Genomic DNA, 26,938 nt, shown 5'->3' on the forward strand with positions numbered 1-26,938 from the left:
TCTCCAGGCTTTGCGCTAGGTGGACAGACGTCTCCAACCTAGTAGCCGCCTTGGTCCCGCCCCTTACGTGCTGGCCCCGCCCCCTCGCTTCCCGCGCCGCCGCAGTCTGCCTTCTCGCAGAGCGTCTGGGCTCGTGCGCTTTCTGCCGCGTACTTGCTCCAGCCAGCCGCGCAGCTAGCCACGTGTGCCGACTTGGGGCTTGCAGTCCTCACGTGGTTGCATTATAGGCGGTAACTTGCTATAGTTCCAGCTTTTCTGTTTGCCCACGTCTCTGAGCTCCGTTCCCATGGCGACCCTGGTGTTGGAGGATGGGTTGGTCCTGCGGGGCCAGCCCTTTGGGGCCGCTGTGTCGACTGCGGGAGAAGTGGGTAAGCAAGCCCGGTTCGGCTGCCGACCTCATCCCACTCTCTGCTGCCCTTCTTTGCCCAACCTGCCTTGCCCAGACCCCGCCATTTTCCCGCCTGCCCAATTCCCCCCCCCTCCCTTTTCGGCGCCCAGGTTCCCAACCCAGCTTCTTTCATCTCTCACGGCCAAGGCAGCCTTCACAGGGGCATTCTCATGGCGTGAGGCAGAGTTCCAAAGAGTGCCTCGCCCGAACCCCAGCCCTGCCTTTCTTGCAGTGTTTCAAACCGGCATGGTCGGCTACCCCGAGGCCCTCACTGACCCTTCCTACAAAGCTCAAATCTTAGTGCTGACATATCCTCTGATCGGCAACTATGGCATCCCTGCAGATGAAGTGGATGATTTCGGTCTCAGCAAGGTAGCCACACCCAATGCTTTCTCTATATTCCTTTTCAAATAAGTAATTATTAGCTGTTAATGAAGTGAAGACATTGACATTCTGCTAGGCATCCTGAAGAGAACAAAGATTTGTACAGAAGTGATAAAACAAGTACTGTACTATGAAGGGTTTGTTAAATACCTGGAGAAGCACAGTACTAGAGGCCAAGCCAGAGACTGGTCTTTGGTGAGAAACCAGTGAAGACATTTGAGCAGCAGAGTCCTGTGATGGGAGCAGTACTTTGTTTTACGATTCAATGGATGAGTGGGAAAGAGACTAGAAACTAGGGTCACACCCTTTCCAGTGACAGTAGGTCCCAGTTGACCTATCAAACCAGTGAAGTTGATTATCATTTTATAAACCTACTTTCCTTACCTTGCCTCATTTTCTACCACTTTCAGTAGCATTCTTACTTCTAGATAAGAAAACTCAGCTTCTTCTCACAGATTTCCCCTATCCCTCCTTCTCTGGAATTTGTAAATTAAATCAACACAAGTTAATAGGGGAAATCACCATAGCCTTCTTTCCACTTGGAGAGGTAAGGGACACACTTGTTATTCCTCAGAAGGGACCATTCCTCATCACAAACCAAAAGTACACTGCATTCTAGTTTCTAACACAGAGTCTTGGTTAACATATTAATTTTCAGCTTTGTGAACTGTAAACAATGACAAAATTGATTTTATAAACCTGAAAAATTAAGGCCCTGACAGAACCAGGGTAAGGCCTCCTAGAGCCGGCAGACCACCACAGATGCTTTTGTGGCACATGTGCTGTTAATGTACTTGTCCATGTGCAGATCAGTCCTCTTGGACACGGTTCTGCCAAACTTTTTTTTTAATTTGTTGATTTTAGAGAGGGAAGAAGAGAGAGAAAGAAGAAGAAGGGAGGAAGGAAGGAAAGAGAAAGAATGAAAGAGAAAGAAAGAAAGATTGGTTTGTTTTTCCACTTATTTATGCATTCATTGATTTTTTTTTTTTTTTTTTTTGTATTTTTCTGAAGCTGGAAACGGGGAGAGACAGTCAGACTCCCGCATGCGCCCGACCGGGATCCACCTGGCACACCCACCAGGGGCGACACTCTGCCCACCAGGGGGCGATGCTCTGCCCCTCCGGGGGGTCGCTCTGTTGCGACCAGAGCCACTCTAGTGCCTGGGGCAGAGGCCAAGGAGACATCCCCAGCGCCCGGGCCATCTTTGCTCCAATGGAGCCTTGGCTGCGGGAGGGGAAGAGAGAGACAGAGAGGAAGGGGGGGGGGAGTGGAGAAGCAAATGGGCGCTTCTCCTATGTGCCCTGGCCGGGAATTGAACCCGGGTCCCCCACACGCCAGGTCGATGCTCTACCGGTGAGCCAACCGGCCAGGGCCTATGCATTCATTGATTGATTCTTGTATGTGCTCTGACAAGGGATCGAACCTTCAACCTTAGCATATCGGGACATTGCTCTAACCAGCAGAGCCTGCCAAACTATTTTTCGAATTCCTAAATAACAAACTTAATATCCATCTTTCTTTATATCTTCCACTAAACATGTGATTTGACTATATCACTACCTCCTACATAAATTACCTATTTATCTGTTTAGTTATTAAATGCTTATCTGTTGGGGAACAATTTTTTTTTAAATTGATTTTTAGAGGAGAGAGAGAAAGAAAAGGGTTGAAGGAGGAATAGGAAGCATCAATTCATAGTGGTTGCTTCTCATACATGCCTTGACCAGGCAAGCCCAGGGTTTTGTTTTTGTTTTTGTTTTGTTTTTTACAGAGACAGAGAAAGAGTCAGAGAGAGGGATAGATAGGGACAGACAGACAGGAACGGAGAGAGATGAGAAGCACCAATCATCAGTTTTTCGTTGTGACACCTTAGTTGTTCATTGATTGCTGTCTCATATGTGCCTTGATCGTGGGGCTACTGCTGACCGAGTACCCCCTTGCTCAAGCCAGCGACCTTGGGCTCAAGCTGGTAAGCTTTTTTGCTCAAACCAGATGAGCCCGTGCTTAAGCTGGGGACCTCAGGTCTCGAACCTGGGTCCTCCACATCCCAGTCTGACACTATCCACTGTGCTACCACCTGGTCAAGCTAGCCCAGGTTTTGAACGAGCAACCTTAGCATTCCAGGTTGACACTTTGTTCGCTGAGCCACCACAGGTCATACAGGGAACAAATCTGTGTTACGTTCTTTTGTATATATAGTCCCCTATGAAGGGGGAGGGTATAATCATACTTACTGTTGTTCCCTGAACCTTTATTTTTATTTAGTAAGATATTGTACACCTGCCTGTCTTACATGTTTTTATCATACCCTGTAATTATGATTTTTTAAAATATTTTTTTCTTTTTTCTGTGGCACTCAAACCATTTCACAGAAACTCCCTTCTCACTTCAACTGTCTCACTGCTGCCATGTTGAAAGACCCTGTAATTATGATCTTGTTTATTTACATGTTACCTTGTTAATTTTACACTCACTAAGTAACAAATTAACATTGTGAGATAGGGACCTTGTCTTTTTTTATGCTCACTATCTCTTCCCCCAGCACTCAGAAATGTTTTTTGACTGCTACCGTGTATCAGTCGCTTTGCTCTTGAGTTCACAGTTTTGTGAAGAATTTACATTCACATTAGGCTGTAAATGGCAAGAACACTAGAAATGAAGTGAGCTTAGGTGAGCTCTAAAGGGGGAGGGCCAAACACAGTGGCTGAGTGGGAATGGCTTTACAGAAGAGGAGATTTGTGGTCTGAGTTTTGGTTAAAAGAGAAGGAAAGAAAAAGGAAAATGTTATTTTCAGCTATTTATCGGGCACCCTGGGACCATGTGTACAGTACTCCAGATGGGGGACAGCATGGCTGGTAAAGGGCAGAAGTATGAGATGCTTGATGTGTTTTAGGAATGGCAGGTCATTCAGTGTGGCTGAAGTACAGGGCCCATACTGTACTATGTGAAAAGACAACGTAGGAAGGTATGCAATGGCCCTGGGCTCCTTGCAGTCTATTCCTTCCATCAACAGTGGTTTGAATCCTCGAGAATCCACGTGGCAGGATTGGTGGTGGGAGAGTGCTGTCCTACTCCCAGCCACTGGAGCACCGTCCGCACCCTGCACGAGTGGCTGCAGCAGCATGGCATACCTGGCCTGCAAGGTATGGTGCAAACACAGTGTGTTCAGGCAGAGCATAGGTGTGTGGATAAGAAGAATCAAGAGAAGACCTGTGTGCACTGTTGGAACTTGAGTCCAAGGTTGTGAGAAAACAAATCTGATTTGAGGGTTTAGATTGGGTTTGGGGGCAAGGAACTGAGCTCTTGCTCATGTGGAAAACTTCAAACATGCAGAGAGAATAGTCTGTAATGAACCCCCAGCTTCCATAGCTACCAACTCAGGGCTAAATATATTTCACTACCACTACTAGAACAGCCAGATTATTTTGAAGCAAATCTCAGATGTATCATTTCATCCATAAATAGTTAAATATCTGAAAAAGGTATCCTTTTAAAACGTGACCACAATAACATCATACCTTTAAAAAATTAGTAATATTTCCTTAATATTTGAATATCCAGGCAAGGTTTAAAATTTTTCCAGTTATCTAAATTTTTTTTTTTTTTTTTACAATTAGTTTGTTTGACTCTGGGTCTAAACAAGATCCCTACATTGCATTTGGTTATATATTTTTTACTCTATGGGCTTTGTAACCTTTTTTTAAAAAAACAGGTCAGTTTTCCTTTGGAGTATCCCACAGTCTGCATTTTGTTGATTATATTCCTATAGTGTCATTTAGCATGTTCTTTTTCTGTAAACAGATAAATCTGTATTATTTTCTATAAACAGGTCTATCTAGAGTCATGGTACAATTGAGATGTGATATTTTTGGCACGAACACCTGATGGTAGTGTATTTCCATCAGGATGGCCCAGGATTTTAATGCCCATAGAACAGCTGTGTGTGACTCAGAGCTCTGGAATGGAAGTGCAGCTGGAAACCCTAACCTCATATGTGACTGAATTGGGGGAGTGTGATCTAGGACTGTGCTATTTTGACAGGAGTGGACACTCGGGAGCTGACTAAGAAGTTGCGAAAGCAAGGGTCTCTCTTGGGCAAGCTGGTGCAGGATGGGACAGAGCCGTCAGCCCTGCCATTCTTGGACCCCAATGCCCGCCCCCTGGTGCCGGAGGTCTCCATTAAGGTACAAAAGTAGAGTGGGAGAATGTTGCAAGCTATTAACAGAGTAGTTACATTCTCCCTCTAACTGGGACTTCAGGGAGAATCAGACAAAGTTAGGGGTTGGTGTGCACAGATTTGTACCCACTAATCACAAATGCCAATGTTGCCCTCTATTTCTCAGGCTCCACAGGTTTTCAATTCAGGAGGTACCCCTCGTATCCTTGCTTTGGACTGTGGCCTCAAGTATAATCAGATTCGATGCTTATGCCAGCGTGGGGCTGAGGTCACTGTGGTACCCTGGGACCACACATTGGACAGCCAGGGTAAGTAGCAGGGGTCTCAGCAGGACCACAAACAGCATAGGTGGAAGATATATTCCTTGGTCTAATTGTTAGAAGTCAACATGAGTTGCAGGGAAGACAATGGAGAGCAGGGCTTTTGCTCTAAGTAAAGGGCTGCAAGGGTGTCTCTAATTCGATATTGGTTTTGATGTCATCTTTTCTGCCCATTCCAGAATACGAGGGTCTCTTCCTGAGTAATGGCCCTGGTGACCCCGCCTCCTATCCCAGTGTTATATCTGCATTAAGCCGTGTCTTATCTGAGCCTAATCCCCGGCCTGTCTTCGGGATCTGCCTGGGACACCAGCTGTTGGCCTTAGCCATTGGGGCCAAGACTTATAAGATGAGGTGGGACTTATGGGGAGAGGAAGGGCCCGCAGTACTGACGTGAGGGGAGGGGAGTCTTGGGAATGGGCTTTCAGTCAGTGTTTGTTAGTGTTGAAACAGAGCAGGAGCTGGTAAGAGTCCTCAGACCAACAAGAATTGCGTTGGTCCAGCGGTGAAGGAGGGTGAAAGAGACTTGTGACTCATCATTCTTCCATCGCCAGATACGGGAACCGAGGCCATAACCAGCCCTGCTTGCTGGTGGGCTCTGGGCGCTGCTTTCTGACATCCCAGAACCATGGATTTGCTGTGGAAACAGACTCCCTGCCAGCAGGCTGGCTCCCCCTCTTCATCAACGCCAATGATCATTCCAATGAAGGCATTGTACATGACAACCTGCCCTTCTTCAGGTGAGCCTGGGTGATTCTGGCACAGTGACTGGGTGTGCACAGCTTTGAAGCCCCCTGGTTCTTGCAGATAAAAGTACAGCATGATAGTGGGCCCCAGTTTTCCATCCCATTCATTACCCACCTCCGAGGCTGCCAGTGCCCAGGATGACAGGTTCTATAACCCAGTCTCTTCAACAGTGTCCAGTTTCACCCAGAGCACCACGCTGGCCCTTCAGATATGGAGCTTCTTTTTGATATCTTTCTGGAAACTGTGAAAGAAGCCAAGGCTGGAAACCCTGGTGGCCAGACAGGTAAGCACCTGCGAAGAACTGGGTTAAGAAGCCTGGCTCTAGGATGGACATACCTCCGGAAACATACGTTTGGGACGTTAAGGGGGTGGGTTGGGAGGGCAACCAAACTAAGATGGTTTATTTATACTTCTATTGAAAGCAGCTCCTAAGTCTTGAGTCCTGCGTTCTGTTTCTGACTCTGCCACTCATTAGAGGCATGACTTGTCCTGGATTCTTCTGTAAGATGAGGGGGTTAACCCAGATGATTTCTCACAGGTCTCATTCATCTCTAGCAGTCTGACTTTCTTTGTTTCCACAGTTCGAGAGCGGCTTGCTGAGCGCCTCTGTCCGCCTGGGACTCCCAGCCCGGGCTCTGGGCCGCCCCCACCACGGAAGGTTCTGATCCTGGGCTCAGGGGGCCTCTCCATTGGCCAGGCTGGAGAGTTTGACTACTCAGGTTCTCAGGTGAATCACGTTCATCCCGCCCCTCTGGGTGTGTGTGCCTCGGGAATGGATAGTCTTAGGGAGAAAGGCTGAGGCTTGAACACTGGTTGTGGGGAGGCAGTGGCGGACAGGGTCTGGGAATGTGCAGAAAGGTGAGGAGCTGAGGGATAGAAGTTGGTTGTTGCGGACTAAGAGCACAGGGAGGGAGAAGAGGAAGAGAAGTGCCCATCTGAGACTGTTCATGGTCTTGCTTCTGCAGTCAAAGCTGAAATGCCATTTTTATCCCCCTAGGCAATCAAGGCCCTGAAGGAAGAAAACATCCAGACATTGCTGATCAACCCCAACATTGCCACAGTACAGACCTCCCAGGGGCTAGCCGACAAGGTCTATTTCCTTCCCATAACGCCGCACTACGTAACCCAGGTAGGACCGGGGTAAGGCTAGATTGAGGAGGGGGACCCTTGTTGGCAGGGGGATCCAGTGGTCACACTGGGTTTCTAAACTTATTTAACCCATTTCCTAACCCCAAGGTCTTACTGTCTGTTATTCTCCTCTCTCCTTCCCCAGGTGATCCGTAATGAGCGCCCAGATGGCATATTACTGACTTTTGGGGGCCAGACAGCTCTGAACTGTGGTGTGGAGCTGACTAAGGCTGGAGTGCTAGCACGGTATGGTGTCCGGGTCCTGGGCACACCCGTGGAGACCATCGAGCTGACAGAGGACCGGCGTGCCTTTGCCTCCAGGATGGCGGAGATTGGAGAGCATGTGGCCCCTAGTGAGGCAGCAAATTCTCTTGAACAGGTTTGAGAGATGGTTGGAGGGAGGTAGAATGGTGTCCTTTTTCTTTACACCTTATTTTCCCTGGGTCCAGGGACTCTGTGCAGCAAGCAGTCAAGGCCTGACCTTTTCGTTCCTCTCTTCTCATTGCAGGCCCAGGCAGCCGCCGAGCGACTGGGGTACCCTGTGCTGGTGCGTGCCGCCTTTGCCCTAGGAGGCCTGGGCTCTGGCTTTGCCTCTACCAGAGAGGAGCTCTCTGCTCTCGTGGCCCCAGCTTTTGCCCATACCAGCCAAGTCCTGGTGGACAAGTCCCTGAAGGGGTGGAAGGAGATTGAGTATGAGGTGGTGAGAGACACCTCTGGCAACTGTGTCACAGTGAGTGTGGAGCCAGGGTGGGAGTAGGGTCAGGCAGTATGAGCTTCTGTAAGAGCAGAGGCCTGGGCTGAGGTCTTGGGAGGGTTTGCTGTCCCTAAGACCTAGGATGGATGAAGGCTCTGGTCTCGCCTGACCCGCTTTGGCAGTGACCTCCATGGTACCCTCCCTTCACAGGTGTGTAACATGGAGAACTTGGACCCGCTGGGCATCCATACTGGTGAGTCCATTGTGGTGGCTCCGAGCCAGACACTGAATGACAGGGAGTACCAGCTACTGCGGCAGACGGCCATCAAGGTGACCCAGCACCTTGGAATCGTTGGGGAGTGCAATGTGCAGTATGCCTTGAACCCTGAGTCTGAGCAGGTGAGACTGTAGGTCCCGGAGCTGACATTTTAGTTATTGGACCTCCTTCCATAATTTTGAGGCCTCAAGGCAGTGAGGCCCTTTGGCCCTACAGACCTTGGAGTATTGTCTTTGGTAGGGTTGGGCCTTGGATAGGGGGCTTCTGTTATCCATCCCTTGGGGAGGGCTTTATTTTGTTGCCTTTCTGAGATCTCTCTTAGGTAGCCCTTCCAGGCTAGTTATCTGGTAACTCTGTTCTCTCTCTTTGTAGTATTACATCATTGAAGTGAATGCCAGGCTCTCTCGCAGCTCCGCTCTGGCCAGTAAGGCCACAGGCTATCCACTGGCCTATGTGGCAGCCAAGCTGGCTTTGGGCATCCCTCTGCCTGAGCTCAGGTACAAGGGTGGGGGAGGGATCAGGGACGTAAAGGAAACATTCGTGGACAGGGCATATAAAAAGGACATTGGCCTGGATGTGTGGGGATGGAGAGAGCTACCTGTGAGCTCACCCTATATGTCTCCCACCTGTTCCTCTGGCACCCCCACGTGATGGCTCCCAGGAACTCCGTGACCGGGGGAACAGCAGCATTTGAACCCAGCCTGGATTATTGTGTGGTGAAGATTCCTCGCTGGGACCTCAGCAAGTTCCTCCGCGTCAGCACAAAGATCGGAAGCTGTATGAAGAGCGTTGGTGAGGGACAGATCCCAAGTGACCCTTCCCCAGATCACCCCACGGAGTCCCATCTGTCCCAAGAGTCTAAAATGTCATAGAGTTAGTTCCCTGGCATGGCCTTTCAGCATCTATATTAGCAGCTTCTTGGGAATACAGTTTCTTAGAGCTAATAGGGACATTCAGACTAAGGTAGTACTTACTAGGAGTGGGAATCAAAGGCATCTGGAAATCTATGTTATAATACACATGCCACCTCCCCTCCCAGGTGATATGTCAGGATCTCTGAGATGGGGTGATAGCCATCAGAGGATCTCATTGCTCATTTTACCATTGAGTAACTAAGATGCCCACAAAGGAAAGTATTGTGGCCAAATAGAGGGCGGAGCCAAGAACTGAAAACTAGACCTGGTTGCTAGTATTCCTGTCCCATAATGAGGCCAGTGCCATGAAACTCCACCCACAGCATTTCATGGCATTTTGTCCATGGCCCTTAGGGTGTAAATGGCAGTGATGTTTTGTTTTCTATGCTAGTTTAAATTCTGATGCTTGGGGCAATGACTGCTGTTTTTTTGTGAACCTTCTTTATCCAAGTCAGCACGATGGTAACCATTCTTAGCACATTTCCTTCTCTGGGCACTTTCTGCCATAGTCACTAAATGAGAGGTTTTTGTTTTGGTTTGATTTAACATGTATAAGATCAGAGCAGGATTTTAGAGATCTTTTTCATAGAAAAAGGTAGACAGTGAATGGCCATAGTGGTCAGTCTTCGTAAAGTGGTAGAGTATGCTGGAATTGAGTTACTGTGCTTCCTCATAGTGTCCTTTTAAGGTGCCTTAGACTGTCCTCTACAACATTTCAGCCCAAACAAGAATGTGCATGAACCAAAGTGCCACCTGCTAAGAAGAAGAGCATTTCACTGTTCTCAAATTTCCATTACAAGTAGTGGTAGCCTTTAAACAAGTTAACTCTAAGCTCAGATATTATTTCAGAATTTTTAGAAATCTTACAAGACTGCCAAGTTGTTCCTCCTGGAGATGAATTTCTGTTATATGAAAATTATAATAAACATGGGAACAAAGCCATAATTGTGGCTAGAAGAAGTGGGTTGAAAATAGACAGTCAGCCTGACCAGGCGGTGGCGCAGTGGATAGAGCATCGGACTGGGATGTGGAGGACCCAGGTTCGAGACCCTGAGGTCGCCAGCTTTGAGCCCAAGGTCACTGGCTCGAGCAAGGGGTCACTTGGTCTGCTGTAGTCCCCCGATCAAGGCACATATGAGAAATCATCAATGAACAACTAAGGAACAGCAACGAAGAATTGTTATTTCTCATCTCTCTCCCTTCCTGTCTGTCTGTGCCTATCTGTCCCTCTCTCTGACTCTGTCTCTCCCACAAGAAAAAGAAAGAAAGAAAATAGACAATCAAAGATTGATTCCTGGATGAGACATTTCACTGTTTTATATCTATCCAAGAATTATTCAGTGTGATCATTGGTAACTTTTTAAACTTTTATTACACACGTAAGATATATCTATCATTGAGAAATTAGAAAATATAGTTTAGGCCCTGGCTAGATAGCTCAGGTGGTTAGAGCATCATCCTAATGTGCCAAGTTGCAGGTTCGATCTTTGGCCAGGGCACATACAAGAATCAACCAATGAATGATAAATAAGTGGAGCAACAAATTGATGTTTCTTTCTTCCTTCCTCTCTAAAAATCAAGAAAAAGTTTTTACAAAGAATAGATAGTTTGTCTGACCAGGCAGTGGTGCAGTGAATAGAGTGTCGGATCAGGATGCGAAGGACCCAGGTTTGAAACCCTGCAGTCGCCAGCTAGGGCGCAGGTTCATCTGGTTTGAGCAAAGCTCACCAGCTTGAGCCCAAGGTCACTGGCTCTAGCAAGGGGTTGCTCAGTCTGCTGTAGCTCCACGGTCAAGGCACATATTAGAAAGCAATCAATGAATAACTAAAGTGCCTCAATGAAGAATTGATGCTTCTCATCTCTCTCCTTCCTGTCTGTCTGTCCCTGTCCACCCCTCTCTCTGACTCTCTCTCTGTCTCTGTCCAAAAAAAGAAAAGAAAAGATAGTTTAACCAAAGAATAATCAATCGCCTCTAATCTTGTCACACAGAGATGAACTTGGGTGTATATGTCTTGATTCCAGAATTTCTCTCAACATTCAAGTATGAGTGTGTTGAGTTTTTCTTTTACCGAAAACAAAAACTTTTATAATATAACCACATTACAAAGGAATTAAAATCACTTATATTCCACTTCTTTAACCCTACTATTGGCACCTTGATGTTTTAAATTTTTTTTTTTTTTTCATTTTTCCGAAGCTGGAAACGGGGAGGCAGTCAGACAGACTCCCACATGCACCCTACCGGGATCCACCCGGCATGCCCACCAGGGGGCGATGCTTTGCCCCTCTGGGGCGTTGCTCTGTTGCATCCAGAGCCATTCTAGCGCCTGAGGCAGAGGCCACAGAGCCATCCCCAGCGCCCGGGCCATCTTTGCTCCAATGGAGCCTCGCTGTGGGAGGGGAAGAGAGAGACAGAGAGGAAGGAGAGGGGAAGGAGGGGTGGAGAAGCAAATGGGCGCCTCTCTTGTGTGCCCTGGCCGGGAATCGAACCCAGGACTCCTGCACGCCAGGCCGACGCTCTACCGCTGAGCCAACCGGCCAGGGCCGTTTTAAATTTTTTAAAAGAAACAAATATTAAGGGGGAAAAAACAAATATTAGGATAGTAAATAAAAAATATTGGGAAAAATACTTGAAGACTGTAGGCTAAAACATCAGAGGTCATGAACAAAACTTTACAGAAGAGGAAATCAATAAGCGAACTGGAGGGGAGGCTTCCTCTCATTAGTAACTAGAAATCTAGTTAAATTAGATAATATTTTTACTATTAGCAAAAATTGTTTTAAATGCTTATACACACTTAGAAGGTTGGTTAAACTTACACTTTGTATGTAAAGCACAAACTTCTATAAAACAATTAATACTTATCAAGAGCCAGAAAACTTGTCTTACCTGTTGCCCCTGCACTTTTGGAAATTTACACTAAGGAGCAAATCCAAAGCACCAAAAGCATCCTAGCTTCACTTAGAACGAGAAGCACTACAAAACTGAATGTCCTTCAGTGAGTGAGCAGTTAAATGAGGTAAATCATGCAGGAATTAGCCTGACCAGGCAGTGGTACAGTGGATAAAGCGTCAGACTGGGTTGCTGAGTACTCAGGTTCGAGACCCCGAGGTCGCCAGCTTGAGTGTGGGCTCATCTGGTTTGCGCAAAGCTCACCCCTTGAACATAGTCTCATCTGGTTTGAGCAAAGCTCACCAGCTTGAGCCCAAGGTCGCTGGCTCGAGCAAGGGGTCACTCAGTCTGCTGTAGCCCCCTGGTCAAGGGACATACGAGTAAGCAATCAATGAACAACTAAGGTGCTGCAATGAAGAATTGATGCTTCTCATCTCTCTCCCTTCCTTTCTGTCCCTATCTGTCCCTCTCTCTGACTCACTCTGTCTCTGTTACACACACACACACACCACAAATCATGCAGGAATTAAACTGCTGGTGATAAGGTCACAAAGCAATGTGGAAACATGCTTATGGGGAGTAAGAAAGCAGGATGGAAATCATACGTGCACTATCATGTATAAAACACACATGCAAAGGATGTCCAGGAGGAAATACTCTGAAGTGACGATTATAAATGTGACTAGCTCAGGGAAGATTCAGTGAGTAGTGGGATTATTTTCCTATTATCCAGACTTGTTAAAAGTTTTAAGGGATAAGTCAGATTCCAGATGGTGTCTTAGCAATATGAATAAAGCAAACCAAATAACTGGGTAACTATTGATTCTTGGGGGCCACTGTGATAAATTGTAACATGTTCCAGTATCCACATGCCCATTTTAGTTATTTTAATTCCATATTCACTGATAAGCAAAACATGAAAATTGTGGGGAAAGAGCTGAAAGTTTAAAATTTATCAATAATGAAATACCATAAATCCCATCACCATGGGACTTGACTTGAGAAGCTTCTAGAGATTTGACTGTAAGCCATAGACATTCTTGGCAGCTCCCCCTACCACCAGGCCCTCAGTCTTGATATCCTTTGTCTCCAGGTGAAGTCATGGGCATTGGGCGTTCTTTTGAGGAGGCCTTCCAGAAGGCTCTGCGCATGGTGGATGAGAACTGTGTGGGCTTCGATCACACAGTAAAGCCAGTCAGTGATATGGTAAGTGGCCCCCCCTCCCTTAGCAGTACCCCTAAAATAGACCCTGCTGCTTTCTGTCCCCAGCCCATGAGCCCGTTACCTGTAATAGTAGCAGTGATCATTATCGAACCTTTGCTGTGTTTCCATTTTGCTGAGAATTTTGTGACATCTCATTTGTCATTATATGAGGACGTATTGTGAGACTATAGATGTGGAAACTGAGGCTCAGAGAGCTTGTGGGACTGGCTCAAAGCCTCATAAGCAGCAAGAGGCAGAGCCAGGATCTATCTAGGTTTTTGCAACTGCAGAGCCTCTGCTCTGGGCTGCAGTTTCCTTTTCTAAGATGCTGACGGTCCTGCCATCAGGCTTTTTGAGGTGCTGACAGTAGATCGGGAACATTTTGCTTAACATTCTGCCATCTCCTACCTCTGCACAGTCCTTCATTTCCCTCTGTCTGCCCTCTCCCCCGTTAGGAGCTGGAGACGCCCACAGATAAGCGGATCTTTGTGGTGGCCGCTGCTCTGTGGGCAGGCTACTCAGTGGAGCGCCTGTACGAACTCACACGCATCGACTGCTGGTTCCTGCACCGCATGAAGCGCATCGTCGCACACGCCCAGCTGCTGGAGGAGCACCGCGGCCAGCCTTTGCCCCCACACCTGCTGCACCAGGCCAAGCGCCTGGGCTTCTCAGACAAACAGATTGCCCTTGCGGTTCTGAGGTTAGAGACGGCAGTGAGGGCCTCGGGCTGGGAAGTGTGGGGCAGTGAACCTTGGTACCAGGGAGGGCCCTCGGAAAGGAGAGAGAGTGGGGAGCTTTGGAGGCCCTGACCTTCATCCCTCGGGTACTGCTCTCTGTGGTCCCTACCCTGCTCAGTCCGCACCGCTCCCAGGGCCTATGTCTCCGCCCTTTCTCCTGTAGCACAGAGCTGGCTGTTCGCAAGCTGCGTCAGGAACTGGGGATCTGCCCGGCGGTGAAACAGATCGACACGGTTGCAGCTGAGTGGCCAGCCCAGACAAATTACTTGTACCTGACATATTGGAGCACCACACACGATCTCACCTTCCGGACGCCTCACGTCCTGGTCCTCGGCTCTGGCGTGTACCGTATCGGCTCTAGCGTCGAGTTTGACTGGTGTGCCGTGGGCTGCATCCAGCAGCTCCGGAAGGTCCGAGGGCTAGTCTCTCATGCTTTCTCTGCTGTTCTGTTCAGATTCAGAGAGTGCCTTTCACCCAGGCTAAATCATGGCAATTTCTGATCATTGCTACTCTTTACATCGGTTGTAGGGCCTTGGGTTGGGAACAAGGGTCCCCTTAGCCTGTGCCCCACACAATGCACTTGTCTCCTTTCCAACACTTTGTACCTGCTTCTCCAATGCCTGCAGCCAGCGCCAGCTCCACTTCCCTTCCTCGCCGAGTGCCCTGTACCGCTATTTCAGGAAGCTGAGGTGGTGCTCTCTAAAGTTGCGGCTTTGGCTTCTTTTCTCCATCTCTTCCTCTCACCTAATTGTTAATATCAGTCCCCTCCGCATTGCAGATGGGATATAAGACCATCATGGTGAACTACAACCCAGAGACAGTCAGCACCGACTATGACATGTGTGACCGACTCTACTTTGATGAGATCTCTTTTGAGGTAAGAGGAATGAAGGCTGCCCCTCAGCCTGAGTAGCCAGAACCAAGTGGAGGTAGCTGGCTGCCCTAAGATTTCCCGGGTGTTGTGGGGTGTGAGGGGATATGGGTGGAGGGTGAGGAGCAGTGAGCCAGCAGGCTGAGGTCCCTGACCCCACTTGTCACCACCACTTGTTTCTTCTCCTGCACCATAGGTGGTGATGGACATCTATGAGCTGGAGAACCCTGAAGGCGTGATCCTGTCCATGGGTGGGCAGCTGCCCAACAACATGGCCATGGCTCTGCATAGGCAGCAGTGCCGGGTGCTGGGCACCTCCCCTGAAGCCATTGATTCAGCTGAGAACCGTTTCAAGTTTTCCCGGCTCCTTGATACCATTGGTATCAGCCAGCCTCAGTGGAGGGAGCTCAGTGACCTAGAGGTGGGCTGGGGCCTGCTGGGAGGCTGGAGGATGTCACGTGAGTGTGACCAATCTAACTAAGCTCTCTGCACCCTTAGTCAGCTCGCCAGTTCTGCCAGACCGTGGGGTACCCCTGTGTGGTGCGCCCCTCCTATGTGCTGAGTGGCGCCGCAATGAATGTGGCCTACACTGACGGGGACCTGGAGCGCTTCCTGAGCAGCGCAGCAGCCGTCTCCAAGGAGCACCCTGTGGTCATTTCCAAATTCATCCAGGAGGCCAAGGTAGGAGGCTACAGACGAAGAGGTCTCTGAGGGCAGGCTCCTGGCCCTAAAGGAGGCCCTCCCCTCTCGTCCTATAGAAATTCGTAAGCACAGTGAGCTGGGAAAGATGGGTTGCACCAGAGCTCTTAAAGGAAGGGATCATCCAGCCTGACCTGTGGTGGTGCAGTGGATAAGGCGTTGACCTGGAACGCTGAGGTTGCCAGTTCAAAACCCTGGGCTTGCCCGGTCAAGGCACATATGGGAGTTGATGCTTCCTGCTCCTCCCCCCTTTCTCTCTCTTTCTTTCTTTCTCTCCTCTCTAAAATGAATAAAGAAAAATATTTTTTTAAAAAAAGGGAGGGAGAATCCTGGGACAAGTGGGAGAGGAAAATGGCCTTGCGCCACGCCACATTGCCCTGCGTGCCCCCTTCACCAGGAGATTGACGTGGATGCTGTGGCCTGTGATGGTGTGGTGGCGGCCATCGCTATCTCTGAGCATGTGGAGAATGCAGGCGTGCACTCAGGGGATGCCACGCTGGTGACCCCACCACAAGACATCACTGCCAAAACCCTGGAGCGGATCCAAGCCATCGTGCATGCTGTGGGCCAGGAGCTGCAGGTCACGGGACCCTTCAACCTGCAGCTCATTGCCAAGGTAGGAATAGAGGGCTAAAGCAGTATTTTTCAACAGCTGGTCCTTGGTTGAAAAGCACTGAACTAGCCTGACCTGTGGTGGCGCAGTGGATAAAGCGTCGACCCTGAACACTGAGGTCGCTAGTTCGAAACCCTGCACTTGTCTGGTCAAGGCACATATGGGAGTTGATGCTTCTTGCTCCTCCCCCCTTTCTCTCTCTCTCTCTCTCTCTCTCTCTCTCACACACACACACACACACACTCTCCTCTCTAAAATAAATAAATAAAACTTTTTTAAAAAAAGGAATTTTTTTTTTTTTTTGTATTTTTCTGAAGCTGAAACAGGGAGAGATAGACAGACTCCCGCATGCGCCCGACCGGGATCCACCTGGCACTCCCACCAGGGGCGACACTCTGCCCACCAGGGGGCGATGCTCTGCCCCTCCAGGGCGTCGCTCTGCCGAGACCAAAGCCACTCTAGCGCCTGGGGCAGAGGCCGAGGAGCCATCCCCAGCACCTGAGCCATCTTTGCTCCAATGGAGCCTCGCTGCGGGAGGGGAAGAGAGAGACAGAGAGGAAGGAGGGGGGGGGTGGAGAAGCAAATGGGCGTTTTTCCTATGTGCCCTGGCCGGGAATAAAAAAGGAATATTTAAAAGGAAAAGCGCTGGACTAAAGGAAGGGACTAACAGGCCACAGCACTTCCTCGTTCCACGCCAGCCCCAGTGACAGGGAACCCTGCATTGTCTCCTGCCCTCATGAAAGTAGGCAGGAAGGCTGGAGGGATGGGGTGATATCTAGGACCCACCGTGTTGTCAGGATTTTTGTGTGTTTTTTTTTTGTATTTTTCTGAAGCTGGAAATGGGGAGGTAGTCAGACAGACTCCTGCATGTGCCCGACCGGGATCCACCTGGCACGTCCACCAGGGGTCGATGCTCTGCCCATCCGGGGCGTCGCTCTGTCGCGACCAGAGCCACTCTAGAGCCTGAGGCAGAGGTCAGGGAGCCATCCCCAGCACCCGGGCCATCTTTTTGCTCCAGTGGAGCCTCAGCTGCGGGAGGGGAAGAGAGACACAGAGAGGAAGGAGAGGGGGAGGGGTGGAGAAGCAGATGGGCACCTCTCCTGTGTGCCCTGGCCAGGAATCGAACCCGGGACTTCTGCACGCCAGGCTGACGCTCTACCACTGAGCCAACCGGCCAGGGCTTTGTCAGGGTTTTTTAAACTGGTTGATTACCCACAGAACAGTGAGTGAGAAGAAGAGTTGAGGTCAGTAGGGTGGTGTTGGCAAGCCCAACCTGCAGAAGACCTGACCAATTCTCTTCTCTGCCCCAGGACGACCAGCTGAAAGTTATTGAATGCAACGTGCGTGTGTCTCGCTCCTTTCCCTTTGTCTCCAAGACCCTCGGTGTAGACCTAGTAGCCTTGGCCACACGAGTCATCATGGGGGAAGAAGTGGAGCCCGTGGGGCTCATGACTGGCTCTGGAGTCGTGGGGGTCAAGGTAAGGAGAATTGAAACCATGAGGTTCGCGGTCAGCAGCAGGGAGACAGCAGGAGAGTTCCCTCACTCCGCAAATTGTCAACGTGTAAACGAGACACCTGCTGTCGGCAGGGCGTCGCGAGGCCATAAGAGTGATGAGATGGCCTTTGTCCCTTAGGAGCCTACACTCTTGTAATGGAGGCAAGAGAAGTTGGGTCCAAAACCAGCTTGTTTATAAAACAGTCTGTAATAAACCTACATAATAAAGATAGAAACAGAATACGCTAAGAGTTTACAGATGGTAGGTGCCACTTCCAAAAAGGGTGACTGGGGAAGGCTTGAGAGAGGAGGTGGCATTTGAATTGGGCCTTGAAGGACGCCCAGGATGTTTGATTTGCAGACCTTGTTGAGGAAGTGTTCCGAGGCCAGGGGGCAGCTGCATGGCCACTGAGGGAAGGCCTGGGAGTGTTGGGGAAGTGGCTGGCTGGCGGGGTGGGCACCCTGCTGTTTCGAGGGGACTGTGCCTGCCTCTCCCACTGCGGGGAGACAGGTGTTCACGCCTTGGCCTCTGTCACATCCCACTCCCTCAGGTGCCCCAGTTCTCGTTCTCCCGCCTGGCGGGCGCTGACGTGGTGTTGGGTGTGGAAATGACCAGCACCGGGGAAGTGGCTGGCTTTGGGGAGAGCCGCTGTGAGGCCTACCTCAAGGCCATGCTAAGCACTGGTTTTAAGATTCCCAAGAAGAACATCCTGTTGACCATTGGCAGCTATAAGGTACAGAGTCTGGGCGAGGGGGTGGGTAGAGAGATGGGACAGATGGCCTGACCTTGAAACGGAAGGTGGGAGAAACACAACCTCATCTTCCTTCTGCTTGTTTCAGAACAAAAGTGAGCTGCTCCCAACCGTACGACTGCTGGAGAGCTTGGGCTACAGCCTCTATGCCAGTCTGGGCACTGCTGACTTCTACACCGAGCACGGCGTCAAGGTACTGGGGCTCCAGGGCCTACCCTCCGCTGCCCTTCCTGCAAGGGTTTGAAAGCAGCATAGAATTCTCTGCCTCCTCCTCTGCTTTTATTGTTGTACAAATCGTATATATTCTATGCAGAAAAGCAAAGAGAAAAAAATCCCTGACAATCTCTCTACCACTTGTTAACATTTTGATGTATTTTCTTCTAGAATTTGCTCTCTCTCATTGTGTGTGTGTTTGTGTGTGGGCTTAGACTGCACACAGTCCTTGGTAACCAAGTTTAAATATCTTCCCTGTCTGCAGATAGACTACCACTAGCAAATGCAGGGAGCCGTGATCCCCGCCCTATGGGTCCTCAGTCTCCTCATGGGCTCCTGGGCCACCTCCCCTCCCTGCAGGCTGGTCATCTGACACCCCTGCCAGGCTCAGATTGGCCTTGACCTTGTCTCTGGGCCGCAGGTAACAGCTGTGGACTGGCATTTCGAGGAGGCAGTAGATGGGGAGTGCCCACCACAGCGAAGCATCTTGGAGCAGCTGGCTGAGAATCACTTTGAGCTTGTGATTAACCTGTCGATGCGAGGAGCTGGGGGCCGCCGTCTCTCCTCCTTTGTCACCAAGGGCTACCGTACTCGACGGCTGGCCGCTGACTTCTCCGTGCCCCTCATCATTGATATCAAATGCACCAAACTGTTTGTGGAGGTAACTGAGACCTGGGTGCCGGGAGGAAGACATGGGGGAGAAGGGAGAAGAGAGGGTGTCATGGGGTTGGGAAGGTTTGAAACAGCCATGCTAATAATCAGACTCTGTGGCTGCAGAGAGAAGGTGAGTATGAGAGGTAGGAGCCTGATTTATGGGAAACCCAGTCCCTGCCTGCAGCTGCCAGGATGCCCTGAAGTCAGAGCTGACCGTGGTTTCCATCTGCAGGCCCTAGGCCAGATCGGGCCAACCCCTCCTATGAAGGTGCATGTTGACTGCATGACCTCCCAAAAGCTTGTGCGTCTTCCTGGTAAGTGCACCTTCCGGGAGGACCTGGCTCTGGACACTGGTTACAGCTGGCGTAGAGACCCTGGTGTGGCGAGGGCCTCTCCCCCTGTCCTGGACTGCATAGTTTGTTGCCCCAGAAGCTTTGTCACTCTGAGCACTTTCATTCTTTGATCCACGATGCCCCTGACTGAGGAACCTCGTCAGCTATGACGTGTATTCTCCAGGCCCCACAACTCACCTCCTTGATGCCCTTGGTGTCTCTGAATATTCCTTTGATCTTACTGCCTCCATATTCTCCCAGGATTGATTGACGTCCACGTGCACCTGCGGGAACCAGGTGGCACACACAAGGAGGACTTTGCCTCAGGCACAGCCGCTGCCCTGGCTGGGGGCGTCACCATGGTGTGTGCCATGCCTAATACCCGGCCCCCCATCGTTGATGGCCCTGCACTGGCCCTGGCCCAGAAGGTGAGCCCTTGCACCTTCTGGAGGTGAGCCACTTTATGGTGAACCATGTGTCCCCACCAGCCTTCCTGAGCCCTACTCCTGCTGCCCCTCCCCAGGAGCCTAGGCCATTGGTGCCAGGCTGGCATGGGTGCCCATGGCCCCTCTCTCATATGTATCCTCTGCAGCTGGCAGAGGCTGGCGCCCGCTGTGACTTTGCCTTATTCCTCGGAGCCTCGTCAGAAAATGCGGGGACCTTGGGTGCTGTGGCTGGGTCTGCTGCAGGGCTGAAGCTCTACCTCAACGAGACCTTCTCTGAGCTGCGGCTGGACAGTGTGGCCCAGTGGATGGAGGTAGGGTGTGGCATGTGGGAGGAGGCAGCCAGACAGTCCCTGCTGGCCGGAGGGGCCCACAAAGTGGGCTGACAGCAGTGAGGAGCCGAGGGAGCTCTGTGAGGGCTCCCGGCTGTGGCGAGCGTGGAGAGCCAAAGGCTCTGCACACTCCCTGAGAGTTCTCCCTGCCCCCAGCACTTGGAGACATGGCCTTCCCACCTTCCCATTGTGGCCCACGCGGAGCGGCAGAGCGTGGCCGCCATCCTCATGGTGGCTCAGCTGACCCAGCGCTCGGTGCACATCTGTCACGTGGCACGGAAGGAGGAGGTGAGAGGCACCAGAGGTCCTGGTGCCCCTGTTGCTTTCCCAGTAACACCATCAGACCAGGGGAGTCCGCGGTGGCAGCAGAGGGTCAGGGAAGCCTGGAGGCAGAACCCTCGGCTTGTCTGTCCCATAACTTTTCAAGAAGGGATGTTGGCTGTGAGAACTTTATGGGGCAGGGCACAAGGGGAGGCTTCCTCCAGATCCCCCGCTCTTACCCCAGATCCTGCTGATTAAAGCTGCAAAGGCACGGGGGCTGCCAGTGACCTGCGAGGTGGCGCCCCACCATCTGTTCCTGAGCTGCGAGGACCTGGAACGCCTGGGGCCTGGGAAGGGGGCGGTCCGGCCTGAGCTTGGCTCCCGCGAGGACGTGGAGGCCCTGTGGGAGAACATGGCTGTCGTCGACTGCTTTGCCTCCGACCATGGTGAGAGCGCCTGCAGGGTACTCTGCCCAGCAGAGGCCCCAGCTTGGGATTTGGGCCAGCACTCCGGCTCCTTGAAGACTGAGACTTGATCTGTGTGGTATCACAGCCTCTAATACGGTGCCTGGTCTGTGATAGGTGCTTGATAAATGCTCATTGAAAAAAAAAATGAGCACATAATAAAATCGTAAATGAGAGAATGTGGAGGAAAAGTGTGGGCCCAGAAAACGGCAGGAGTCCCCATTTCCCTACTTGATGATCCCAGGTGGCTGCCCTGGTGGTGTGTGTGACTTCCCAGATGTGGAGGTGATTGGTGCTGAGGCTAATGCTCTCTCTCCCAGCCCCCCATACCTTGGAGGAGAAGTGTGGGCCTAGGGCTCCCCCCGGCTTCCCTGGGCTTGAGACCATGCTGCCGTTGCTGCTGACGGCTGTGAGCGAGGGCCGGCTCAGCCTGGACGACCTGCTGCAGCGGCTGCACCACAACCCTCGGCGGATCTTCCATCTGCCCCCGCAAGAGGACACCTATGTGGAGGTGTGGGGGTGGCGGGACGAGGGGGCCTTGATGTGGTGGGGGGCTCACCGGCCCTCGGGTCTCTTCCATGGGGTGAGCTTTCTTTAGCATAATCCATGACTCTGGTCAGGTGGATCTGGAGCATGAGTGGACAGTCCCCAGCCACATGCCCTTCTCCAAGGCCCACTGGACACCCTTCGAGGGGCAGAAGGTGAAGGGCACTGTTCGTCGTGTAGTCCTGCGAGGAGAGGTTGCCTATATTGATGGGCAGGTACGTGGTGGCCTGTGTCCGATCCCACTTGTGCCATTTTCATTGCTCCCCCAGCACATCTGTGCGGTCCCACTACCCTCTCCAGCTGCCCTGGGGTGGGCCAAGAGCCCCTAGAGCATTTTTCTCCTTGCTGGCTTCCTTTCCTTCGATGCCAGTCCAGTGTCCTCCTCACTTCCCCGCCCCGCCTTCTGTCTGCAGGTTCTGGTACCCCCAGGCTATGGACAAGATGTACGCAAGTGGCCTCAGGGAGCTGTCCCCCAGCCTGCGCCCTCAGCCCCTACCACCGGGGAGGTCACCACGGTACACACACTGCTCGGGGCTAGAGTGGGAGTGTTGGGAGTTGCAGCCATGGGCAGGGCTAATGACATAAACTTTTTAATTGGTGGTTTCAGGGACAAAAAGCTCTTCACTTGACAGTTAAAATCCCTGCCACCTACCTCTCTCTGTCTACTGCAAAACACAAGACCAACTCTCAGTTTGGGAGGCTGCTTATGGGGAATGGGGAACACGAACCCATCAAGCTAACCAGAGATATAACTGGGGGCCTGTCACAGGGCTCGTACACGCCTCTGAAAGGCCAGTGCATCTGCCCCTGCTGAGGAGGGGAAGTGATGGAGAACTGAATCCATGTGAATAGTGAACAGTTTGACTTTTTGATTGATTGAATTCAGAAGGGCTTGGGTCAGTTGTTCTCAAAACACTAGACCCATGTTTTCTCTCCAGACACCTGAAAGGCCTCGCCGGGGCATCCCAGGGCTTCCTGATGGCCGCTTCCACCTGCCACCCCGAATCCACCGAGCCTCGGACCCAGGTCTGCCAGGTAAGACAGAGGTCCTGTTATGGGGAGGGTTGGCCACCTGGACTTCCAAAATTTGTAGGGATAGGCTCCTCTCCCCGCAAGTGTTCCAGATGGACCAGGGGTGGGGGCTCAGTGGCCGAAGAGCTGATCCTGGCCCTCCCCTCCTAGCACCTCATCTCTGTCTACTTACCCTGTCCTTCCCGCCGTCCTCTCATCCTAGTCTGATCCACTGTACCTGCCTTTACCTAAACTAGTCTGCCCAGTGTAAGGTAGGCATCCCACAGTTTCTTCTCACGGGCCCTCTTTTGTTGTGGGCAGCTGCATTCCTGTGCCCGGGAGCTGGGATCCCACGGGGCAGCAGAGCGTGGGGTAAATCCCAGTGGTCGGTTGATGTGAGCCTGGCCGTGCCCCTTCCCCAGGATCCCTTTGCCACCTGGGAGGGCTCAGGGAGGGGACACCTGCGCACACACAGCATCCCCCATGGGAAGTCACGTGTGTGTCCCCAGAGCTGCTAGTCCTTCCTGCCCTCCTCTAACCTGCTGGAGCTACTGTGGTGTGAGTTGGTTTAACACAGACCCTGATTCAGAGGCTGGGAGAAAGGGGGGCTCTTCGCAGACCTCAGCCGCACACTTACATCTGTCCTATTGCCGTTTGTAGCCGAGGAGCCAAAGGAAAAGGCATCTCGGAAGGCAGCTGAGCCAGGTGAGAGGCTCCCCCGGAACACACACACACCTCGGGGACCTCTGAGCTGGCCTGGTAGAAGGAACCCTCTGACCAGCCTCTTCTGCCCCGTCCCTCACAGCAGAGCTGATGGGAACCCTTGATGGCACCTGCTACCCTCCACCACCAGTACCTAGACAGGCATCACCCCAGAACCTGGGGACCCCTGGCCTGCTGCACCCCCAGACCTCACCCCTGCTACACTCGTTAGTGGGCCAACATATCCTGTCCGTCCAGCAGTTCACCAAGGACCAGGTGCCTGGCGGCGGGAGTATGGGGATGCCCAGAGCTTTGAGGATCTGGCAGGTCGGGGCTAGGACCTCTGGAGGGCACTGCCAGCCCAGCTGATTCGGGATCTTTCTTAGATGTCTTACCTGTTCAATGTGGCGCACATGCTGCGTATGATGGTGCAGAAGGAGCGGAGCCTCGACATCCTCAAGGTCAGGGCAGGGCTGTGAACTGAGGATCCGGCCCCTGCCAGCAGTGCTGTGCAGTGGCCAGAGGGGCCTCCCTGCCCCTGCTATAAGCCCCTCGTGTGAGTGCGAACCTCCCACTGTAACTCGGCTTTCTCTGCCCTGGGGAGGCCTGTTGCTCTCGGTCCCCCATGTCTGTCCTGTCAGCATGCTGCTGGCCCGCAAAGCCCTGAGCATCAGCCCTTTTACCTGGTCACCTGCTCTGTGCTGGTGTATTCATGGGAGGGAGCTAGGATATTTCCTTTTCTCCCAGAGAAGGCGTGTCTCGTTCAGATGCTTTGCAGTGGCTTTTTGGAGGCAGAGCCTTTAGCTCAGAGTAACACACATAATGGAAATTCAGGTCACGGGGAGGTTTGGGGGAATGATTCTCTCAGCATCCCTCTTGTGTAAGTTGGAGAGGGAGGCAAGCAGCAGCCTGTGTGTTGCCAAGGTGACCACACAGACAGACACACTGAACCTGACCCTCCCAGGGGAAGGTGATGGCCTCCATGTTCTACGAGGTGAGCACGAGGACCAGCAGCTCCTTTGCGGCAGCCATGGCCCGGCTGGGGGGCGCTGTGCTCAGCTTCTCGGAAGCCACATCCTCCGTCCAGAAGGGTGAGTCCCTGGCTGACTCCGTGCAGACTATGAGCTGCTACGCCGACGTCGTGGTGCTTCGGCATCCCCAGCCCGGAGCAGTGGAGGTGAGGCCCGCCTGTTCGCCTGTGCCTGGGGACCCAGGGAGGACTGAGGCAGAGATGCAGAAGATAGGATTCTCCTTCCGTGTGCCTGTTTCCACAGCTGGCAGCCAAGCACTGCCGGAGGCCAGTGATCAATGCTGGGGATGGGGTCGGAGAGCACCCCACCCAAGCCCTGCTGGACATCTTCACCATCCGGGAGGAGCTTGGGACTGTCAACGGCATGACGGTGAGCGTAGTGGCCTGCCCAGAGGAGGTCTGGCGAGGGAGGCCTTAGAGAGTAGCTCTGTTATTCTGGAGTGTGCTGCATCAAGAAGTCCTGCATCCTGGTCCTGAGGCCAGAAGCTTTGAATGGGAAGGGAGCACAGTCTGGGGCCCTCCTGGTGATTGGGTTCCTCCCCTAGATCACAATGGTGGGGGACCTGAAGCATGGGCGCACAGTGCATTCCCTGGCTTGCCTGCTCACCCAGTACCGTGTCAGCCTGCGCTACGTGGCACCTCCCAGTCTGCGCATGCCACCCAGTGTGTGGGCCTTTGTGGCCTCCCGTGGCACCAAGCAGGTGAGAGCCTGGAAGGCCATGGGGGACGTGGGGTAGGCAGGCAGAACCTGGCACTGCAGTCACCTGCCTCGGCCTCCCCCTGCAGGAGGAATTTGAGAGCATTGAGGAGGCGCTGCCCGACACTGACGTGCTCTACATGACGCGAATCCAGAAGGAGCGTTTTGGCTCTACCCAGGAGTATGAAGCGGTGAGTGCCAGGGTGGAGGCGGGGCCGGCGCTGGTCCCGGGCACCCAGACTAGAGCGGGGAAGCCTGGGCTCCTGAGCTTGGTCAGGAGCCCTTGGTTGTAATGATCCATGTGGGTGTGCAGAGGACCTAAGGGAGCCCGGGCTGTGGCTTCGTCGCCGCCCGTTCTGAGGTGCTGACAGGTCCCCTTTCTGCCTCGCAGTGCTTCGGCCAGTTCATCCTCACTCCCCACATCATGACCCGGGCCAAGAAGAAGATGGTGGTGATGCACCCAATGCCCCGTGTCAATGAGATAAGGTGACGTGACATTGGAATTGAGAACACAGCGGGGGCTGGCTAGGCAAGGGCATTTAGTTCCATATAGGCCATCAGGGGCTTCATGGTAACTCTTCCTTCTCTTGCAGTGTGGAGGTGGACTCGGACCCCCGAGCGGCCTACTTCCGCCAGGCCGAGAATGGCATGTACATACGCATGGCTCTGTTAGCCACCGTGCTGGGCCGCTTCTAGGGCCCAGCCTGCAGCCGCAGGCCCAGCTGCTGGGCATGAACACAGTGCCCCCCACGGGGGCAGCACACTTGATCGATGCTCTGGGGCGTCCAGGTAGCTCACGGGCACACACACAGGGGCAGGCCACACTTCGGGCGTTGGACTGGACTGGAGTGCTCCAGCATGGGCGTCGACCCTGCCTCTCTGTTGCATCTCAATTCTGTACAGTTTTTCTACTGACTTAATAAATAGCTTAACTGCCGCAAGTTCCTGCTTCCTTGTGTGTTCTCTGGCTTCAGCATAGGATGCTGAGTGTAATAAGCAGAGCTTTCTTCCAGAAAATGAGAACTGGCAGCTCTTGCTCTGGCCAGGGCTGAGCAGCATGCTCAGCTAGGTCAGAGTCAGGGTTCTGGGCAAGAATGCATTATGCTAATGGTGCTCTGAGTGTCGAGCTACCTGGCTACGCGTTCAGCCCTCCCTCCTCCATTAAACCGCTCTCAAAGACCCAATGTGAGTCATGGTGAAAGGAAGGCTGAGCAGCCAGGCCTGACTGGTGAGGTTTGTTACCGTCGGCCTTTCCTCTCCTCTGCCTGGTTAGCCCTCTCCTTCAGTAGCTCAGGCGGCCATTGATCCTCAAAGCCTTGCCCTGGAGTTCTCCAGCTGCCATCACTGCTAAGAGCCCCTCCTGCCTCTTCTGTGGGAGCCTCTGCCTGACACTGGGCTGTTCAGACTGGACTAGGGACAGAGGGACAGGTGCGTGGAGGGCTGAGGAGCACTTTGGCTTGGAAACCCTGGGGTCAGGTGCTGTGGTCAAATAGCTCATAGGTCTGCAGTTAGGGTTTCTGCAGGTCACTCAAAGCATGTGAGCTGTTCCATTCCTTGAACACTAGTAGAATGAGACAGACTTTCAGTTAGCACTCTCTGGGTAGAAAGCAGCACTGATGTGAGCACAAGGATGAATAAAATAGTTCTCACCCTTAGATTTGAAGCCTCTTAGGTGGTAAGGCATCAAGTGATTTGTTGATTGGACGTGTTTACACACGATAGTCCAAACTGCTCCAGCATCGTTCAGGAAGAACCTATTCATGCAAAGAGCCGGTTCTGTGTTCCAGCAATAGGAAAAGGAGAAGGAACTCGGTTTTTGAAAGTGTGAGCAAGAACTTAGCATATTGTCTACTGTTATGCCAACCTTCCAACCATTTTGCAGATGCAGAAACTGACTCAGAAAAGTTTCTGGGGGGCTTATCCAGTTACATAGCCAGGGTTCACACACAGGACAACTTCAAACC

At 52.1% G+C, this 26,938-nt stretch overlaps 1 protein-coding gene across 3 annotated transcripts; it reads left to right on the forward strand.

The window, feature by feature from the left end:
- The first annotated feature begins 126 nt into the window (after positions 1-126).
- Positions 127-25,907, forward strand: CAD (carbamoyl-phosphate synthetase 2, aspartate transcarbamylase, and dihydroorotase). 3 transcript variants are annotated; one of them, XM_066266754.1, is made up of 44 exons: positions 127-368; positions 621-760; positions 3,786-3,915; positions 4,814-4,956; positions 5,116-5,257; positions 5,449-5,620; positions 5,821-6,006; positions 6,184-6,296; positions 6,595-6,740; positions 7,011-7,142; positions 7,287-7,520; positions 7,650-7,871; positions 8,046-8,234; positions 8,485-8,609; positions 8,774-8,904; positions 13,013-13,125; positions 13,578-13,822; positions 14,023-14,269; positions 14,638-14,736; positions 14,927-15,151; positions 15,229-15,411; positions 15,827-16,045; positions 17,353-17,520; positions 18,089-18,271; positions 18,378-18,482; positions 18,924-19,163; positions 19,389-19,470; positions 19,750-19,916; positions 20,081-20,245; positions 20,420-20,551; positions 20,769-20,970; positions 21,309-21,499; positions 21,609-21,749; positions 21,948-22,049; positions 22,473-22,569; positions 23,206-23,250; positions 23,351-23,523; positions 23,634-23,708; positions 24,212-24,424; positions 24,522-24,647; positions 24,823-24,978; positions 25,064-25,165; positions 25,366-25,460; positions 25,568-25,907. In XM_066266754.1, the coding sequence occupies exons 1-44, from the start codon at positions 287-289 to the stop codon at positions 25,668-25,670; spliced, it is 6,681 nt and encodes a 2,226-aa protein (XP_066122851.1). In that variant the 5' UTR covers positions 127-286; the 3' UTR covers positions 25,671-25,907. The 3 variants fall into 3 exon arrangements, with proteins under 3 accessions (XP_066122851.1, XP_066122852.1, XP_066122853.1); XM_066266755.1 differs by having other exon boundaries at positions 23,354-23,523; XM_066266756.1 differs by lacking the exons at positions 23,206-23,250; positions 23,351-23,523; positions 23,634-23,708; ... (4 more) ...; positions 25,366-25,460; positions 25,568-25,907 and adding an exon at positions 22,867-23,183.
- Positions 25,908-26,938: the final 1,031 nt, after the last annotated feature.

This window comes from Saccopteryx bilineata, chromosome 3, assembly GCF_036850765.1.
Source record: "Saccopteryx bilineata isolate mSacBil1 chromosome 3, mSacBil1_pri_phased_curated, whole genome shotgun sequence".
NCBI lineage: Eukaryota > Metazoa > Chordata > Mammalia > Chiroptera > Emballonuridae > Saccopteryx > Saccopteryx bilineata.